At 42.2% G+C, this 21,536-nt stretch overlaps 2 protein-coding genes and 1 long non-coding RNA gene across 4 annotated transcripts in view; 1 reads left to right on the top strand and 2 right to left on the bottom strand.

Moving 5' to 3' along the window:
* The window catches only part of LOC120720571, a 914,567-nt gene that overhangs the window by 809,505 nt on the left and 83,526 nt on the right, over window positions 1-21,536 (top strand). The gene's annotated exons all lie outside the window — the stretch shown is intronic.
* Window positions 1-21,536, bottom strand: part of LOC120722325 (vacuole membrane protein 1-like) — a 62,821-nt gene that overhangs the window by 18,981 nt on the left and 22,304 nt on the right. For both annotated transcript variants that reach the window (XM_040013296.1, XM_040013304.1), the window contains 2 exons: window positions 10,631-10,855; window positions 7,556-7,687 (listed from right to left, as the gene is read on the bottom strand). In XM_040013296.1, the coding sequence (XP_039869230.1) occupies window positions 7,556-7,687; window positions 10,631-10,855 (357 nt within the window). The remainder of the gene's footprint in view (window positions 1-7,555; window positions 7,688-10,630; window positions 10,856-21,536) is intronic.
* LOC120722410 lies at window positions 10,987-21,535 on the bottom strand. The gene is made up of 2 exons (XR_005693440.1): window positions 17,373-21,535; window positions 10,987-16,719 (listed from the first exon to the last, which is right to left on the bottom strand). It is a non-coding gene; the product is annotated as an uncharacterized LOC120722410 (long non-coding RNA).

Below are 21,536 nucleotides of genomic sequence, written 5' to 3'. Positions count from 1 at the left end.
CAACTGCTCAGAAAACTGTTCAAATGTCACATTTAAAAAACGGATGCATTTAGATCTTAAAATCAGAGCCTTACTTTAGTCATTTCTCCTCTTTATAATTCAGTGTTGGTGAAGCAGAGATCAACCTTCTGCCTTTTTTTAATCTAAAAACAAAAACAGCGTCCAGCGAAACGAAAAATGAGATAATTCCTGATTTTTCTCGTCTCTGCTGATTTCTACACGAGTTCAAACAAGCTGCAGCTGCAACAGGAACATTTTCTACCTGCTGCAAATGTGTTTCTACAGAAACACAGCAAATCCTCCAAAATTAGGATTTTAGTAGTGCAGACTTAATGCTCTGAGCTGTCTTTACCTCTCAAATCACAGTTTTTAGTTTCCAAACACTCAAAAATCACAGAGCCTTCTAAAACCTGCACTTAGGATGGTTTTATATTTAATATTTCCATGAGCATAATTCTCACTCATACACTTTAATCAAAATAAATGTAAAAACTCTACAAAGGTGGGGAGAATTTTGTTGTATTGCTTATTTAAAAGCTTGACTGGGGAAAGGTGGGTTTAAAGATTTAGATGAGCTTTGGCTGCTGTAAATATGGATTTTTATCATATGAAAATTCATTTAATTACAAAACTCGTCTGTTGACTCTGCAGAGGAAGAATAAACTGGTTTGTCGTGCTTGCACTTTACCTACAGCACAACTTATTAATTCCTTTGTGAAAATGTGAGAAGACAACAGACGTGTTATTCCAGTGACTAATTCTTCGTTGCTGCTGGTCTCACTCGGCCCCACTGACATCTCCACAAAAGCCTCTTTTCACAGCAATGAGACAGATTTGACCTCAATGTGTTTTCTGGGAAGAGAAGCTCTGTTTGGATTTTACTTGAACTACTTCTGGGAAAACTGTGAATTTAAAAGGAAACCTCAGATGCAGGACGGCACAATAATATGCAGCTAAACGTTTCTACAATCAGCATTTCTACAACATCCACATCTGTGAAAATTTACATTTTCAAAAGAAATTGCGACTGAGAGCCAAACAAACAGCAATATAACAGCTGGTAAAATTACTGCTTTTAAGTAGATTTTTAATATTTTGATCTTTTGGTTTTAGAAAATAAAGTCTGCTTTCTGTCTTTATTATTTCCACATTTTCTCAGCTTCTCAAACTCGTTGCACCAAAATAATATTTGTTTAGAAATCAGTGTAATTGTTGTCATAGACGGGGGATGTAAACATGTAACACTTACAGGCTCTACATATATTAATTATGTCAATTACTGGCTGAGAGCGATATGGATCTAAATAGATTATTTTTTCTAAGAGTATTTCTCTGAAATAAGACAGATTAGTTTGAAATATCAGGCTGCTGTGTGTGTTATATATAAATGTGTGTGTGTGTCACAGAGGTTGTCTTTGTGATTTTTAGATTCAACTCCTTTGATATCTGTGGGAATATTTTCATGCAAAAAATTAAAAACACTTCTTTACAGTGAGCGAGCCCTCCATCTGCTCGTATGGACAAAATTATTTTGGTTTCAAACCACTAATTCCTGTAAAGACAAATAATTCCTGAACAAAACAAATGACACATTTAGAACCTTCCTCAGGTTATTAAATGCATATTTCACAGTAAAATTTTCATTCGATCTGTGTTAAATGTTTGTGAACTTTATTTTCTTTTAGCAAAAACATTTTTTCCTCACCTGAAAAAAAACAAAACAAAAATCAACCAAATTTAACTGAAAAGAGGAATTTTATCAGATGAAAAGGCTAAAAATTGGGTTTATTTTTTGAAAGCAAGGCCTCAGTTTGTGAAACACAGCAGCTTCAAAATTGAGGGGTGGGGGTGGGGGGCCTGCAATAGATGATCATACCTAATATGGTCAACAAAACCAGTACAGTGCTGATGACATTCTTTACTGGGTGCAACCCAACAGACGGGAAATTTGAGAGACATGGGAGGTCGCCTAATAAGGTGGTGGAGGGGGGAGCGAACGGACACGCAATCTGATTGGTTCACAGTTTGAATTTCTGCCTCTGCTGATGTCCAATCATGAACCCCGGAGTTTTAATTCTAGCCTCTGTGTGTGTGTGTGTGTGTGTGTGTGTGTGTGTGTGTGTGTGTGTGTGTGTGTGTGTGTGTGTGTGTGTGTGTGTGAGTGAGTGTGAGAGAGAGAAATGCTCAGCTGGTGGGAGACAGGGAAGGAAGGAATGTGTATGGCTGGTTTATAGCTGAACTGCTGACGACCATGTCTGGATACCTGACATCTGTGGCTGTTAATGCATCCTACAGTGCCGCTGGGCACCGCACACACGCAGCCTCGAGTCCCGTTCATTCACCATATCTTGACGCACGCATTGTTTACATTAGGTGCTGGGTGAGCGCTTGGCGTGTGCACTAACAGAGTATATATCAGTGTGAACAGAGGGTCCCTTAGGAGGTGAGGAGAGGCTGTGACACTGATTCACTGTAGCACAACTATGGACACAACTCTGTTTCTGGACCAGGGAAGCGCCCGTCTTTGTTGTTGGCAGCTTATTAACAACACATACAGCGTCCTCCGACCTGCCAGGCTGGCTTAGCAGCGGTGACATCTGCTGAGATGGTGTCAGGGTGCAGCGTCATGAAAGGATGGAGCTTTGGCTCCAGCTTTGGCTACTCAGCACAAATCTTTACTCAGCAACCTTCAGTCACCACACAAGGACACAAAACCACATTTGATTTGTTACTCGAGATGATCGGACCAGTCAAGTCCTCGTTTAAGAACCAAATTATAGGCGAGTCAGACGCCTCTTCACAGGTTTCGGTCTGTAATGTTTTATGAACATTTACATTTTACAGCCTTAAGATGATTTGACCAGTGAATATATTGTGGATGATTTGCTGGTTACAAGATCAATATTAATTCAAGCAGCTGTACTCAGTTAAAGCTGGTTTGAGTCTGTTTACTTTTTTGAATTAGATATCGAAAGGAGAGAGCATTATATAATAAGAATAATAATATAATATACTGCAAAAAGCGGATCGTTCCATTGTTTTTATTGAACATGGTCTGACGTCCTGTGGACTTTTCATTGTGGAAAAGTCGACAAAGGATCACTTTGTTTTGACTTTTGAGGGACAGAGTTCAGATGGACAAAAAGCAGGCAGTGACCAGGCAATCTGCTCCATGTGGAAAATCAAAGTGTCACACAAGGAAAAATCTATGCATAGCCTATACACAAGTCAACACCCACGCACATTTTTTCTTCTACATAGAAGACATCTCCAGAGCGCTCGCGAGCCCCCCGACATGAAGACGGCTAAAGTTCATCTCATTAACTCCTGACAAGCCTGCGCCCGCTCTGTCTGGCACAGGAAGTGAAGTGATTAAGGACTCTTGACGCAATCGAAGCTATAGTCGCCTTTCAAAAAAACAAAAAAAACCAAGAGGTACAAATTCAAATCTGTCCAATGGCACAACACACACACACGCGCGCACAAACACACACACCCTGAGTCCACGTTGACAAATTCTTTAACAAGCTGTGGTTAAAGGGAAGCTGGTTTTACTCTGACTCACCCCCCTCCTTTCAAACAGTTTACTGGAAATAAAGAGGGAGGAGGAGGGAGGGGGCACTTTCAGAGAAGTCACGTGACAAGGCTGGGCAAACCACAGCACAGAGAGCCTTTGAGTGCAGTAGGCCAGGGGGGAAGGCAGGCATACGCCCAGCGCAGATGGCCCTGATTTGAGTTACAGGAGATAGGATCCTGGGAGTTGGCAATCAAGAATTCGCAGCCTGTTAACGCTTTCAATGCCAGACGAAGGAAAAAAAACCCTTCAACAGGAAGTCATTTCTAATGAAGTTATAAGAGATCCAAGCCCAGCAGGATGTTCTGCTATGGTCCGTGTCAGTGCTGAGGATTCCTCTCTGGTGCTCTCACTCACACGGAGCTTGATTTAAGCAGGGAAAAAACTGATGTTCATGACATCAGCGTCTGGAGCCGTTAGAAAAGGCATGACTTCATTATTCTTCTGTTGAATGAATGAGGAAAAACCCAGAGTGCTTTGTTGCTGCGCATCACGTGCACTTGTGGCAGGAAGTTGGCACGCGCAGGGTGGGAGAAATACCAGCGCGTTTAAGTCAAAATGCTGGCACCTAAGAAACCTCTCTTACTGATGGAGGGTACAAATTCAGCATCTTAGTCCGACTCTGCTGCCACAGGGGGGAGCGTGTGCTATTGTGTGTGTTTGGGGTTTTTGGGAGGCGGGTGGGGGGGTACGTATGTGGAACGGGGTAAGGGTTAGAGGGGGTCACTTCCTTCACGAAAAATTTAACCACTTCCTGTCTCATAAACAATGCAGTGATAGTTTGTCCATTCCAGTCGCAGTGGAGTCGGTTTCCACCGCTGCCGTTAATGCTCAGCTGGTAATATATCATTTAAAAAAGCTATTCCACAGCAGATGAACGCTAACGTCCACAATAAAACGACGTCAGTTAATAAAAGGCTAAATGGTGGACGAGGAAAAAAGAAAAAAAAGAGACGTGTTGTGGGATGTCCGTGAGCCAAAGAGGGAATCCCAAGAACATCCGAGCAACAGTAAAAGCCCTGGTGAGAGAAAAAACGTTTCCGTATGCAGCAGGTCTGTGCTGGTGCAAGCAACCTGCCTCCAGATGCTATCAAAGTACACATTACATATATACACAAACACACAGTTACCACATATCACAGAACAGAGCGAGAGAGAGAGAGGAGGGGAGGGGAGAGAGAGATGCAAAGTGAGGAGAACAACAGCATAGGAAGGCAGCACGCCGCTCCTGCGTCTGGTTGGTTTGTCAGAAAACAAGCAGACGCTCCAAAACTCGACTCTTTGCACAGCTGCCTTTTATTTGATTCTTCTTTTAAAGTTGGAAGCGCCGCTTCATGAGGGCTGCATGCATGTGTGAACAAGAACCCCGCGCAGTCCACATCGTCACACATAATAGTTGTAAATCCAGAATCGATGTGAACGTGCGCCCACCTCGTGCACACCTGCCAACGTTTTGTTTTCCTTTTCAAGTCCAGCCTGACGTGGTGCAAAAGGAAACTCCTGAGCTCACATTGACCTAACGAGTGCATCCACATGCAGACTGGATGCTTTTGACTGTTTTTGTTTTATACCTTGTGAAGCACTTTGTGATCTTTTATCTAGAAATGTGCTATATAAATAAAATTTTACTTACTTTCATGACTGAAACAGATTTCATTTTAATATCAAAATATTTTGAAGTTGCTGTTTTGCTTTTCTCTGTTTTAACGGCAAAATTCAGCATTCGATCAAAGCGTGCTGCTGCGCTGTTGTTCCACTGACAACAAACTTTGGTGTAAACATTGATTTATATGCTAAATGACTCCAGTCTAAATATATTTATGCCCAAGGAAAAGCACATGTAGGATTTAACACTGAGTTCATAAAAACCACAAATCTGAATGATAAAGCTCATGAAAAGGAAGCACATGTACATATCTGTAAATATTCAGAGCTTCACGAAGTTTGATGTCTGTGTGCGCAGCCCTCGTCCACATTTGTTGAAGTTGCTGATAATGGAAACAGCGGCTCGTCTCAGGAACCACACGTCTTTAAATATGTTGTAATTATTGACTTCAAAGTTCATTTGTGACAACTAATCACCGATTACTACTTCAGCCAACTGAAGGCGTAACAGGTACAACGTGGTTTAAGCTGATCAGGTAGAATGAGAAGAAAAAGAAAGATCAAAGTTCAAACCTGCGTAACTCCTCTGTGTTACAATAGTGCTGAAAGCTGCAACTTATTACTTATTAAATTGATATAAAAGAAAAAATATTACATTTTTAAATTGCTCATTTAAAAAAAAAAAAACAACAACAACAACAACAACAAAAACAACAACTTGTGTTTAACTACAACAAATTGGCCCTGATTTAAATTCAATAAGGTGGAAATAACAATTTTTATCCTCCTATAGGACCTGGCGTCCACATATGTGGACGTCACATTTTGGGTTATTTAGACCAAAATACTCAATTTTGCTCTACAGGGGCCTGATATCCACTTACAAGGACGTTATACTGCTACTGTTCTATCGAAATTTTAAATGAATATCCTCAGATGTGGCTCTGATTTTTCTTAGAAACAAAAATGAGGTTACATTCATCTTTTTTCATTCATGTTTTTACATTCATCAGGTCCCAATCAGAGAAATTACAAATGCTGCTGTGGAAGAGTTCGGGTTAAATTTTATTTTAATATGCTAAAACAATTATTCTATACCTTACAGAAAAAAAAAAAAAAACATTTGAAAATATATTTTTGTAAATATAGATGAAAAATAATTCATTAAAATGTGTAAAAGGATAAGCACCAATTGTTTCTCAATTTTTATGCTAGACATACAAAAAGTGCTAAAAAGCATTTTGTCAGTTATGGCCAGAGGTCCGTATGTCGGCCATGTTTCCCCATTACAATTAAATTCAGTGCTTGTCTGAAGAGGAAAGGGGGCGGAGCCTTTCAGTCTGTGGCACCAAGGCTGTGGACCGGTCTGCCTCTACAACTACGTTTGGTTGACTCTGTGGAATCCTTTAAAAAGCAGTTAAAACTTTACTGTTTAAACAAGCTTTCTGTTGACCAACGCTTTTTACATTTTTATATTTTTAATTTACATTTAAACTCTATATTGTGCATTTTGCTATTTATTGTACTGTTTATTTTCATCTCTGTGTGCAGCGCTTTGTGACTACCTGTCTATGAAAAGCGCTTAATAAATAAACTTTACTTACTTATTTAATTACCCAGAATGCAACTGTGGCTGAAGAAGTCACAGATCCTACACGCATGCTTCAAAAGATGAAACGGACACTGAACACGTAGCAGTCCTTTAATATCTGAGACACCCTCATTAAAAAATAAAGTTATTGCTCGCAGCTCAAAGCAGAGAAAATGAGTGAGTCGGCTGCAGCTCGCTTCAGCTGCTGGTCGTTTTATCCACCTGACCTACCGCAGCCTTTGACTGACGATGGACATACACATGACAAGCCTTTGGAAATCCACGTGCATGTTGCTGTTCATTCCTCTCCCTCTATTCATAATCGCAAGAGGGTGGAAAAATAAATATTTAGACAGAGTTGTTAGGCATTGTTGAAACATTTGCAGAGATGTTAGACATGAGAACCCAAAAAACCCAAACGCAAACAGGAAATTACTCAACGAGGGCCCGGATATCGCGGGAACATTTTACTCTAGTGCATCATTGCTGTTTCCTTAGTCACAGCATTGTGAAAGCGCTGCAGTCTTGAGACACCGAGGGGAGGTTCAAACACAAACACACACAGGTTACAAAAGCAAATTTGCCACATCAGACGTGACTTTTGGTATAGAGCAAAAAAAATGTGATGGAGTGATGAAGGCAAACGAGCGGAGAGGAAACGACAGAAAAAAGAAGTTTTATACTGAAAAGATGTGCGATGCAGGAAAGAAGGAGGTAGGAGAGGGGAAGTTTGATTACAGAGAATGATGATGAAGATGATGAGTCTGAGATGAGTAGCGTGTCACCTGCGTGGCCTCTGCCTGGTCCAGCATTTCCTCAAACTCCTGGTAATCCTCATCATCGGGTTCAGTGCCAGACAGCCGAGCCGCTCGCGCCATGAAGTACGGAGGCAGCTCTCCGATGGCTGTGCCCACACCCTGTTCACACACGTTTCATTCATGTTTATACTCATCATGTGATTTCATATATAACACACACACACTTCTGTTATGTCAAAATCTGCAATCGACAGAGCTTCTGGACAGATATCTCAGATGTAGAGCGCAGTTATTAAAAACACTTATACTGTATTCAAGATCTGCGGTTAAGTGATGCCACAGCTTTAAATATTAATTATGCCTCAAGACATCTGGCTGTGAAATGACTTTTTGTTACGCTAAATCATTCCATGTTTTTCTTGCCTTCAGACGGTTAATAGACATGAAATATCAATATCCACTATGCAAAGCAGCTTGCGATGCTTGACGTCGGGGATTTGAGATCAGTGCGCTTAATGGGAATAAAACGGAAAAGATTTACAAGAAATAAATCCGGCAGATTATTAAACAATCATGGATACGTTAAACACGGGTCCAGGGTGTGTGAAACTCCTGGCTCCTCCTCTCCAATCTGCAACCTTTTCAAGAAAATTTAAGATGCGCTAACAAATCTGGGGGAGAGGGAGCTCGTCCAAGCAACCAGAACATCCAAGTCCGACAGCGACAATGAGCTTGTAGCCATATGATTGTGTGATTGTAGGGGGCTTAACAGGAAGAAAGCGGAAGTGATTTGGGGGGGAAATAAATCCTCAGCACTTCAGTCGGTTCACCAAGTTCATCCACCAAAACATGAGAACAGGGTAGGAGTTCGGAGGGGGGAGAGAGCGGGTGAGGGTTACAGACTTAATTAACACAATGAAAACAGCCGCCAAGAAATGCTGCGTTTTTGGAGTTGCTCACAGCTCATTACTTTAATGTTTCCAGGCACAAAGGAAAAGTATGCACAAAGCCGGGGACAAGAAGATACAGTTAGTTTAAGTTTCAGATGACAAATGGGTGATTTCGAGATTTACCACATCCCGACACCCTTCGATGCACCGACAGCAACGAAAAGAAGAAAAAATCCTTTTGCACTTCAGTTGTCTCGTTGGAACACAAAACAACTTCTCCCCCAGAAGGATATAACTGACTAATCGCAGGCACATTACTTGTATGTTGCTGGATGGCTGGAGCCAGAAGATGATTAGTAGGTAGTTAGCAACCATGGCAGCAACAACAAGCCCAAACAATCATTCTCGGGAGGCGGTGCTATCCCCAAACCTGGCAAACTCGATCTTTAATCTGGACACCCTGTTCTCTTGTTAACACTGGAGTCTTTGATGAAATGTGCCAGTTTTTTTCCTCATAATGGAGATGTGTCTTAATCTCCCTGGCAGCTGCTCCATTCAGCAGCTCTGCCTCTGTGTGTGAGCATTGTGGCCGTGTGGGTTTGTGTGGGGGGCAGCGAAACGCGTCTACCTGCACGGCGCCGCTCTTAAAGCGGACCTCTGAGCTTCTCTGTCCACCGAGCACAGAGAAGAAGAGACAACAAAGAGGACAGAGAAGGTAGGAGGGGAATCACACGCGTCTCATCAGCGACGTATCCACAAGGTGGGAGGAGGAGGGGAAATGTTGACGTGGGCGCTTTGAAGCCGTGGGTGCGACAGGTGTTTCCAACTGAATCGCCGACAAGCCTCGGCCGAGGTCGTGCCAGGCTGAGGTTACAAAGGGGCAGTGGTTGGTTGGTAGTGGGTGGTTATGAATCCGAGGGGATTGGATAGCACCCCCCCCCCCCCCGCCAACACACACTTGGATATCGCTGCTCGTAACACGATGCTGCAGCTCGACTGGGAGCAAAATGCGACTCCATTTTGAAAGCAGAGAAACGACCGTGCTGCACCAATTAATAAAACATGCACACTTTTTTTTTTTTTTACATGCTGGATCGGTGTGTATACACATATATGGTAACACAAAGTGGAAGGTTGGAGGGGACGTTTAAAGTGAAAACGGATCAAATAAAGATCAAGTCAAAGGACCATAAATGCATAATTATATAAAATAAAGTTACATAATGAACGCCGGTCTGAGCAGGGAGCCCAGTTCCAGTAAAGCCTCGTAGCTGATAACATGCATTTCCCCCTCATCTCTGAACCTTCCACATTAAGAGGAAAAGGGAAATGGACAACAACGATCAAAGTCATCTAATGTGTCAGACGCCAAGTTCTCTATTCTCCGAATGTTCAGCAGGTCCACACGTCACTGAGAAAACGTAAACAAAAGCGCACATAATCGAGCGTGACTGTTGTGTTTTTGTGTGCAAGTTATCGTCAGTGACTTTATAAAAACTCACGCAGACCCACGCGCTCTGGAAGTGGACGCTGCTAATACGAGACCTCCAAGTGTTTGAAAAGCAGCTGTTTTCATATAAAGAGATAAAAGTGTTTCTGATGCACGTCTGAAAAAAACCTCATCGATTGAAAAAAAAGAGATGTTGGTCTTTGCAGCCACAGGGTTGGTTAGAGGTGTGAAACCATCGATGCTGGTTAGGGGAAATTCACAGGAAGGAGCAGGGGTTTTCCAGGCAGACCAGTTATCAATGAATACATTTGCACCCAGTTTTAATGCACCTTTGTGTCGTTTCTGCTTTGAGTGTGAAAGGTAAAAAATGCAAGTTAATTAGCATAAATTAGCATAACCTTTGATATGGTCAGAATGGCGCCAAAGAGTTTAAATAGTCTGTATTAGGATTCGATCTTCACCAAGTTTTGAGCGTGCTGTCCTTCAGGTTTTGGTGCGATTCTGCGTAACGACACCCACAGAATACGTCTACAAAGATGGTTTTTTCTTAGTTCATGAGAAACTGACATTTAGCAGACATGAGATATCCACCTGTAAGCATCACAAACACTGAACACTGCTACGAGCTGTGGCTAATATGAAAGGTTTTTGCAAACTGTGACCGAAACTGAACGAAAGGAGCCGAACTCTGCAGGTTTTTTAAAAATGTTCTCATCTATAATGTCCACAGCTGACGGTGCCTGACGTGTAACACACACTCACCCACATACAAGCTTCCAGACGGACTTTAGAGAGGATGGTCCACAGTGAGACTTTTCCCTGGAGCGTCTCTGACCCCACAGCTTCCACACCCACCTGCTCAGCACCAGAATCTGATGCTGGTGCTTCCTGTTGGGGACAAACTATTTGTTCTGGATACGGTGGCTCGGGGAAATCCACAGAGCCGCACTCGTAGGCCGCCAGGGTCACCGATGCTATGTGTGGTCCCTGAAAAAAGAGAAAGACAGAGATAGAGGCAGAGAAGAAAGGAAGATAAAGTGAAAAGGGAAAAAAAGAGTGGGAGTAAGTCTACCTGTTGGAAGGATATGAGTCAGAGAGGAAGACCCCTTTGTTATTAGCATAGACACTGATTGAGTCAAATACTGAGGAACAGAAAGGCAGTTATCCGTGGGCCAGTATCGCTCCCGTATTTTATAAAGATGGGGAACGTTTGACTGCAAACTAGCATGACGAGTGACTCTTCCTTCTTTCCTTGCTGTGTGATGCCAGTAGGAAATGTTGAAAAGCAAAGCTATGATCACGTTTGAGTTGCCCTTTCAAACTAAAAGTGTCAGCACCAGAGTGGAGGGCCCCACATGGAAACGATCAAAGGTGGAAACCAAAGCTGAGAAACCGTTTGGTGCGCACACACTCGACATCTCTGTACTTACTCACCCACCAAGTTTGGCAGCGCAAAAAAAGATGAACGATTTTGGGAACAGTTCAGGGTGACGTGTAAAAAACCCCGAGGTCAGCCTGACTCGTCCAATCGAGTCATTTTGGTCTTCTAACTGTATTTTCATCATTTTTACAGCTTTTCCAATAAACAAAGAGCTCATTCATACTAAACCACAGGAGGTAGATAATAGATGAACAATTAAAAGGCAGAAAAATGTGGTTTTACTGGGTGAGTTATTTTTAATAAAAACTTTCAGTTTCATAATTATTTATGACAGTCAATATGTAAACATGTCTGCAGTTTCACACATTTCTTACAATGTATGAACTACAGCAGCATTTCTCTGCCGTGTACAGAAATAGCACACGTTTGCACGTCTTTTTCTAATATTAAAATATCTTCGGTATTAAATGTGCAAATAAACATCTGTACAGTGAAAGAAAGATGATTTTCACTGGTCTGCCCACTAAAGATTAAAGTGGGCTGTATGTGGCCAACAATATGAGTTTGGTGGTGCACGGGTTCAACTTTGGATCCAGAAAAACACAAAAATGAAAAAACGCCAATAAGATCAAAGTATTGCTTTGGAAAAAAAACAAAAAACAGCTCATTGGACGAAATAAACAACATTTTTAAAAAAAAAAACACTTTACTTTTTTATTTATTTGTTCCAGTAACTTTTACGGGGTTTGCTTTGTGATATTCAAAGAAACAAAGAGAGCAGCTCTGGTGTGTTTCATTAACACAACAGTTTCTAAGCTGGTGACCAGCGTTTCCCACTGACACGCAGATCAATACATCCAGTAACGTGTAGCCATACCTGTACACGCGCAATTACAATAATTAAGTAATAATAATGAAGGAAAGCGCAGCGAAAAAGAAAATCGTCCCACGTTCTGGATGTGCTGCTGCCCGACAGGAGCGACGCTAAAGACCTGCCGTCTTTGCTCTGGTTTCCATTTCTGCCTCAGTGAGGCTTCCAGGAGTATAGAGGCGTGTGCATGCTCCTGCCCCCCCATAATGCTCCTGCCCCAGCACCCATAATGCTCCTGTGGAGACTGAGACTTAAACTCCGTAATATCAAAACAAACATTCACCACATTTCTGTCATGATGACATTTGATTTAAACAGAAGCAATTTAAGGCAAAGAGCTCTTAATAAAAAGGATTCATTTGACTTTGTTACTGTTTGAATTGACGTGCTGTTCTGCCGAGGCTCTGCTGGCTGAAGACAAAAAGTGTGAAAGAAATCCGGTTTTTAAAGTTTGCTATCTGAAAATGACACGGAAACAAAGGGTTGGTGGTTATTCTGTACAGGATGATAAGATCAGCTTGATCCAGTTTTCTACAAACAGGAGAGGACGGCTAACTTTAAAAATGCAGTCAGTTACTTTGTAGGTCACTAAGTGAACTTAAAAAAAAATATTCCCACTAATATATGCACATGTGATATAAAGCAAAACCTTTGCATTACCAGTTACTACCCAACCGTCTCTGTAATACAAATAAAGACAAGCCCACGAGTAGGACGGTGTGACAAAGCAGCATGTATTTACAATGTGTGTGTGTGTGTGTAGGAAGGGTGCTCCCAGTGACGCACAGGGGCAGTTTGGCATCACGCAATGCAGCACAAAAGCAATCTGGCAAGCCCAGGGTGGGGGTGGAACTTCCGAAGCTGCATGGGTACAAGGCAGGACAGGACAGAGTGGAACGTGGGAGGGCAGGAGAGCGGTGTGTGTGAGGCAACAGGAAGCTGCCATGTCTTCTCTAGGAACTGTGCCCTCTTAGATGACACAAATGTTAGTCACACTAACACTTCATATCAGCCTCCCAGGACCTGCAGGGGAAAATGGATGCTCATGCACTGGTTACCAAAGCACAAGACAAATGAGGAAAATCTTTAGTGACCCAGAAAGAGAAGCCTAGAAACTCCCAGCACTGACCCAGTCAGGCTGGATCCTCCCCTGGCTCATTTCCTGCCTCACCGACTCTCCAGTGGGATCATTCTGCCCTCAGATACTTTACACAACTTATGTGTGCAGACAAAGTCATCAAGCAAGATGTTTTTGTGGACAGGAAAGAAAAAATTCCTCTTGTTCACACCTCCCTGCTCTATCTTGGGTAACGTTTGTTTACCAAACACACACAGAGAGCCTGCCAACGGAGTGACTGCGAGAAGTCTCTCGCTCTCAGCCGTTGCTGTGTCACCGCTTCTCAGCTTACACAAAAGTCCAGTCCTCTCATGTTGTCCAGGTGATTCAATATTAATCTACGGCCCAACCCACGACTGTCAGGGAGCTGCTCTCCGTCTCGTTTGGCCTTTGACTCGATGACACATATGAACAAATATGCCGATAGTAGTAAATACACGGGAATTTTCCCAAGAAAGCGTTCTTCTGTGCCGATCACTATTAACCTCCTAGGACCTGGCGTCCACATATGTGGACGTCACATTTTGGGTTGTTCAGACCAAAATACTAAATCTTGCTCTACAAGGGCCTGATATCCACTTACGAGGACGTTATCCTGCCACTGTGCTATCAAAAGTTAAAGTGAATGTATGTGGATCTCGTTTTTCTCAGAAACAAAAATCAAGTTAAAAAAAAGAAATCAGGTAATTCTTTGTTTTTACATGAATCAGGCCCCAATCAGCCCAAACAGCAAAGAGAAAGTCAAAATGCCACGAAAGAGTTCAGGTCTCAGGAGGTTAACAATGATAACACTAAACAAATAATTCTACCCAAGTCACTCTTCTACCTCCATGTTTGTTTTGACATCTGCCCAGTGCTGAAGACGTTTGCAGCCACCATATTACACATCGGTTCTGACAAAGCTCCTTTCTGACACAATGGGATCCATACTGGAGCATTGCTGGCATTCCTGTGGTGACGTGCAGAAACCAGTGCCTGGGATCCCCACTCCTGGGTATGAGACTGGACTCGCTTTGGATCTGGGGTGTGTGTCTGAATGCGTGGTGACCATATCATAAATATAGAGGGAGTGGGAGTGCACGGTCCAAACATAGAGCAAGTGTCAAATGAAACAAAATATATCGGTGTGGGACTTTTAAAATCTAAAGTCAGTGTGAGCCGCAGACCCTTTTTACCCCTGATGCTGGTAACAAAGACACAAACATCATTCTAAGTGGAGACTTGGATATTTTTAGGAGCCCTTTGTTTGTTTTAATTGAATTGAAAGTTTTTATCGTCATTACAGTAATATAACTGTACAAATAACATAAACCGACAGCCAGAGAACGATGACACAGACAGTCTGAGCACAGACACCAGTTCTGTAACTGTAACTCAGCTTAGTGTCATGTTTTTGTGGAATTCAGAGCATCAAACTCTGAGCCTGCCTGGAAACCAACCTGCACAGGTGTGGTCAGTCATTCAGTTTGCCTCCTGCTACGTTAAACCTAAATATTTCTGGAGTTAGAAAAACAAAATGTAGGCAGCAAAGTGTAGCATCCCATAAACAATGGCTGATATCTGTTATATGTAGTCTGTGGTTCACAGATATATACATAGAAGAATGTATGCAGAGAGCCTAACATGATGACTTCATGTGAGAATGTAGTGGACTCTACATTTTATTCATTCATAAACGAACGGTTCATTATTACAAGTTTCATTATTCGTCACAGTGAATGACAACACCGTGTTCCCATTAGCACGCAGCGACACAAGACAAGCACATTTGCAGATCATATATAAACACACATTATTCTCCTTCTCCTCCATTTTTGGTATTTTAAAATTGTTCACTAATAAAAATCGCATATTTTCTTCTCACAAATCAAATGTCAAATCACTGTTCCAGCCACCAGTCACAGAGCCGACTCCTTGTTGGTCTATAGTGGCAAATGCAGACGCTTTCGTGGCCCAAACAGGACATTAATGGGTGACCATAAACTGAGCACTTTTCAGTGACCACGACCGCACGATAGTCCAGTTATTAACAGGTCACTGTGGTTGTTAAGGGCCATTTAAGAACATTAGACATGGTCCAGCCAGCATAACCTGCTCACCACTTCTTACAGTGGAGACTGCTGGAGGCAGCGCAGGACAAACATTAGAGGTTAGTTCGTTCTGAAGAAGCCGTGGTCGGGATCTCTGAGGGAGGCAAGAGAGCTCGGGAGAGAGGCCAGTGATGGAGCAGGGAGGGGGGGAGTACACACACACACACATCCAACCACAGGACTCTGTGTTGAGAAACACTCTGACATTAAATGTTCACTGAAATAAAGTTTAAACAGAATCAGCTTCAATCAATTCAAATGATTTTAGACTAAATTTATAGTTAATACGCTGGATTAAATATTTTTACCAGGATCCATATTTGTTGTTTTAAATCGATTACGGTTGAAGGAGTTTTTTCTTCTAACGTCTGAGCAGCAAAACAAATGTTCAGAATGAAAAACGAGTTTGCTGCATTTTTGCTTTTGCACTTGAAATTAAATCACATTAAAATTGATTAAATTAAATATTAAATCTGACCGAAAGTAACCAAGCTTAGAGTCCAATGACAGCGTTTTTTAATTTGGAAAGATTTTAATTGGCCCATATCACAAGTATCACTGACAGTGGAGAAATTGTAATTATTTGTTTATATAATCCAGTGTTGGGAAGGTTACTTTAAAATGTATTCCACTACAGATTACAGATTACATGCCCCAAAATGTATTTTGTAACGTATTCTGTTACGTTACTCAGTGAGAGTAACTATTCTGAACACTTTGGATTACTTAATATATTATCATGCTTTTTACAGCTACATGAACAAACTATTGCTGTGTGATTTATTACTATTACTGAAGGTTACTCTCCACACCAACACCAACTAAAATGTATCTTTCATTGTCATTTATAAATAAAGCACGATGTACAAATATCACTAACGCAGGAAGACAGACTCCTGGTACCCAGAGAGAGTCCTTATCTGCAGAACATGGAGTACGAGTGAGCGCCGGCCCAACAGATCCACCTGAGGGTGCACGAATGAAAAGCACCGAGTGACCTTTATGAAAGAATTTCATAACAAAACTATGCTTGAAAAAAGCTCAACAACCAGTCTGCCAGCAGAGCTCTGGTTTGGTCTGGTCAGGTTTGGCTTGTTCTGGGGTTTGTTGGTGCCATTCCAGACTGGCTACACACTAAGCCCACTTTGGCCCAGGATTTGCTTCCTGTGGCTGTGTGTGTGTGTGGGTGCGACTGTGTGTGGGTGCGACTGTGTGTGGGTGCGTGTGTGCGTTTCAGAACGAATAGTTGTTGTACTTAGTATTACCAGGACTCCTGGGGCCTCTAAGACACAGAGAGACGCATGCTTTAGATAGCTGAGGTGAGACAGTTAAGACGGAGAAGCCATTAGAAATACCACACACACACACACACACACACACACACACACACATCTCTCTGGTATTCATTTTTGAAAAACTTTGGTGAAGATGAGTAAGTCACAAGATGTTTGGGCATATTTATGTCTCCGAATTGCTTAAAAGTCATGAATGAAAGCAATTGTGCTGCGTACTTTTCACAAATTTTTCCCGTTTTTTCCCCACAGGAAGTAAAAGTCTTGTTTGCAGTTATATTCCAGTTTCAGTCATTTCTGTAACAGCTGCAGTGTTGTGTAGTAATTCTGCCTCTTCATCAGCGAGAGCATCAGAACCAAAAGTTCTGACACACTATCGAGATGTAGTTAAAAATGAATGGCTTTAAACTGAATTTAAGAGGCGTTGCAATTAAAGGGAAAGATCCATTACTTCAGAGCAGCAGTGAGTCAACAGCACCTCTTTCAAGAAACTGAACTCGATCCTGATGTGTCACCCATGTTCTGGTTCATGAGTATGCAACGTATCAGTCGTCTCTTTGGCGAACAGAGAAATAATGTGCCGGTCATGTTTGAACATGCGTGGGTAAAGCCAAGCAACTTCTTTCATGGCAACTTTTACATACAAATTAAACCCCACGAATTAGAAGGTTACCTTTACAGCTTTCCCAGGAGCTCCCTCAGCTAATCAGTTCTCAAACAGCTTCACTGGTGACGTGACACACACACACACACACACACACACACACACACACACTCTAAGGGGGGAAAAAAAACAAAAAACAAGCAGTGGAAAATTTAGACCAGGTCCGACTGCCGAGCAGCGTGAATCACAGCTCAAACAAAGCACCCAGGTTTCTGTCTAGGTGAAGGTGAAGGTTTCCTATTGTTTGCTGGATGACAGCAGGACTCACATCATGCACCAGCCCCACAGTGGCCAGGAGAGTGAGCGCTACGGTATCTCAGGAACACACGACCCAGTTATTAGCTCAGTACACTGACATGGCTTTATTAGCCCGAATTAGCGGACAGCACTTAACTATACAACAGCAGCTGATCCATAAAACTGTGCGACAGTGGCAGCGACGACAACTCGGAGCCAGTGTGTGGAAGCCACGCTCGCAGACCTGCTCAGCACTTGGTGATAGTTGGCACTAATTAAAGCTGTGCTCCTGGTAATTGCCCACAGACAAAACTTAATTTTAGGAGGGTTGCTGGGGAAACTCTGTATATTCTGCACAAACCTCCTGTGCAACCTATAATTTAGCAATCCTAGAAGAATCTCAATATAGAAAACTACACAATGTTCATTTATTTAGACGATCCGCTGGTTTTATTTATTCACATTGTTTGGAAAACAAATGATAAGTCGTATACAAACATGTATTTTTTGTTGTCGACTCGTTTCTCCTCCTAACTGCTCAAATGTGTGCACGTGTTTGCACCTCTCAGTCACAAAGTAAAGACAGAAGCTGCAAAACAAAGACGACCCGAGTTGTTATTATGTAAACAGAAATGTGCTTCGATTATAATGACTTTAATTCATTGTTTCTGTTGACTTAACATCGAGCGCAATCATTTTCATGCTGCCCATAATGACTTAATGGCAACAGTCATTACTGAAGGTAATTTAATGGTGGATGACTCAGATGAGCTCTCTTCTAAAGTATTTACGACGTTCCCCAGCTTTCTATGTGAACCCCGTCTCAGTGAGAACTCACACAGCAGTGACAAGACTCGTCACTCATAACTTTAAAAAGTGAGCCGGGACGAAAGCTGGTCCCGCTCGTCACAGCGATCGTCACAGCGATCGCCACAGTCGTTTCGGTGGACGTGTGCACAGGTGCAGGACTTAAAGTGTACACACACGTGCACTTTTGTAACGCCTTTGCGGCCGCTTTCATAGTCTGCATTGTGAGCACCCACCCACGACCTCCTTTCTCAGAGCAGCTGGATAAAGTACACTTGATGATGTGCCAAGTGTGCCTTTTCCCCCTTTTCTACGGCTGAGTTGCAGCTTTTTATCTTTCTCCATTAACCAGTGCTGAACCACGCACAATGATCTCCCACAGTCTCAGCAGGATGCAAACAGAGCGGAGACACGGGGTAGCAATTGGCCATGTCAGAGAACAGAGGAGCTGCCACTTCTGTTCTGGTTTCATTGACTGGGTTGGTTTGCCTATGCAGGCTCAGTACCCCCCCCTGCTGGAGCCTCCGTGCTGTTTTCACAATGTTGACTGCCTCCCGCCAATTTCGAAGGAAGTAGCCTAATAATATATGATGTGGTGTTTTATTTCCAGCTAATCTATTAGCAGTATAGGACCGGCATATCAACCGAAAGCTCGCCTCTTCGACTTCCTACATCAGAGTAAACACTGTGGCTGATGGGAAAAATGTAACAGTTACTGCAGGAGAAATACTTGTAAAAAAGAAAAGTTATAGAAACCACAGTGTCATGTGTGAGGTCACATGAAAGCAGTGCTGAAAGGGACCTCGGTGGCATTTAAACTTTGAAGGAGGCACATTTTTCTACAAATTCACATAAAGATGCACTTTTTACAGTCCTGTGATTTTTACCCGCTGGCTGCTCATATACACGACACTGTTAAACATTTGTTAAGTAAATAAATAGATCAGTGTCCAGTTTATTCTTTATAGAGACCATTTTTTACATTAACATTACACTTTTCATCATTCATGTGAATATGTGAGGAAGCTACAATGTTTTACAATATGTTTTTTTAAAACCCCAAAACTGGATACAAAATTACAACTCTATTCTGAATGCGTGTGACTTTTCCTGCATTACAGACATGTTAAGGCCGCTTGCACCACCTACTGACACTTAATAAAAACAAAGTCGCACCGTATTTCCCCCAGCGTTGTTTTGAAACAGCAGGAAAGTATTGTTTGTAAAAAAAAATTGAATTTTAATGTTTAGATTTAAATTTGAACTAAAATAACCTCAGCTCTCAGGCAGAGCTGCTGGCATACAATTACTTTTATCATCTGCATCTAACAACGATTTAATTACTGAATCATTTTAATCTATAAAAGGACAGAAAAGATCTAAAAATGTCTAAAATTCCTTAAGTGGCATCATCCTTGATTTCGTCTTTTTAAACAACAATTTAAATGTGTCAGAGCACCACTCGAGTAAACATCACACTTTTTACAAGCTGAATACATATTTGTCATTGTTTTTCTTTAAATAAGGCTACGTTTAATATCCATCAATATCCTTTCATAAAATCGTTGATCTATCAGCTCGTCACAGTCACAGGAAGCACCTCCGTTACAAGCGGTGGCGTCTTTCCCAAATGTTGATTGGTAGTGATCAACACTGAGAGCTCACATGAACTCCAGTTCTGCCTTTTCAAATCGTCATTCCAGCTTATGAACACAATGGAAACTAGGCCCAGAAAGGTCACGCAGCATGTGTTGGACTTAAAAGTTTGTGGAGGCATCTTAGCGAGTGCTTTGCACTTGACCCACTTACTATCACTGACCCAGTTCCTAAAAACAGAACAAGAAGCCTGCTAGCTTTCTCCAGTGCTCACTTACCACTTGTCAAAAATATTTTTTCAGGACCCAGAAATCTAGAAAATCACAGAGTAATCGACGCAGCTCATTTAGCAGCGCTTCTACAGAAAAGAAGACGCATAATTATAATTCTCCAAGGCCACTTTTGTACTTTTTGGATTGGCCAACACCAATTAAAATTTGGATAGGAGCCAATGACACAAATGCGACGTGAAATAAGTAATCTGTTGGCAAATCCCTGTTTGTGTTGGTTTGAATATTCTTGCCTGATCACGATGTTTTTTGTCAGTGTTGGAGTCATATCACAAATTGCAGGTTTGTCAGTAAGCAGCACTTCCTTCCTACAGTGAAACACTAAATGCTTAAAAGTAATTCTGCTCAAACTATTTTTATTGGAAATTCTGTACATTTGTTTTTAAGTCATGAAATTCTTTGGTTAAAAATCACAGTATCAGCTCTCGAGCAACAGTATGAGTCAAATCTCTATAAAAATGCACACGAGCCGCTCCAGCAAGGATCATCAAGTTCTGTCATGAACCCGGTGACACCACCGCCTGCAGTAACGACCACGCTCACTAGATGGTGACATCTTACTGGCAAAGAAAGTGAGCCGGACCACTATTGGACTAAAAGAAACCAGAGGAACGCCTCTCAAATTACATTTCAGAGCACCAGAGTTGGCTTTTAAAAACAGCAGCATGGAGGACACGCACTTCAAAGTTTCCAGTTCAGCTCCACTGGGTCAGGGCACAAGAGTGTGACGGTGGACTCCCTGATGACAGATGGACTGAGAGTAGTCAAACAAGCAGATGTTTGGGGACCCTGCGCTCGTCAGCGCTAGAGACGCAAAAGCCAACACGCCTGGCACTAGATTAAAAAGAGAGATGAAGAGAAAACGGGGAGTGTGCGGCGAGGAGAGGCACAAAAAAGAAAGTAAGAAGAGGGAGTGAAAGTGAGAGTGAGCGGCACGGTAGGGAGCAGGAAAGTGGGGAGAAAGGAAAGAGAAAGAGCTCAGATCGGGGGAGGGAGAGTGTTTTTATCCTCATGTGCACTCAGTCAGAGGGGTCACTGAGTGCGATTGTTCCTGGACTGCCTGTCAAAACAGCGTGGCTACCAAAGCGCCTATTCACTGTGAAACGCAGACGCACGCAAACACACATTAGCACACTCACGCCAAAATCTCTTCATCAGTGCTCTTATTAAAAACAACTACTTGACAGCAGCATCAAACCCAGCTTTTTTAATACCTGCGTCACAGCACCACCATCATCCATCGGCTCTGAGCCCTGTCACAGGCATGCACAGACAAGTGAATAACTGCAGCGTGAAAGAGTGAACACTCACACAAAATGCCGT

The sequence above is a fragment of the Simochromis diagramma genome, unplaced genomic scaffold (genome assembly GCF_900408965.1).
Source record: "Simochromis diagramma unplaced genomic scaffold, fSimDia1.1 OVJJ01000123.1, whole genome shotgun sequence".
In the NCBI taxonomy this organism is placed as follows: domain Eukaryota; kingdom Metazoa; phylum Chordata; class Actinopteri; order Cichliformes; family Cichlidae; genus Simochromis; species Simochromis diagramma.
The sequence above is the reverse complement of the archived record's forward strand: the minus strand, read 5'-3'. Positions and strand labels throughout refer to the sequence as shown.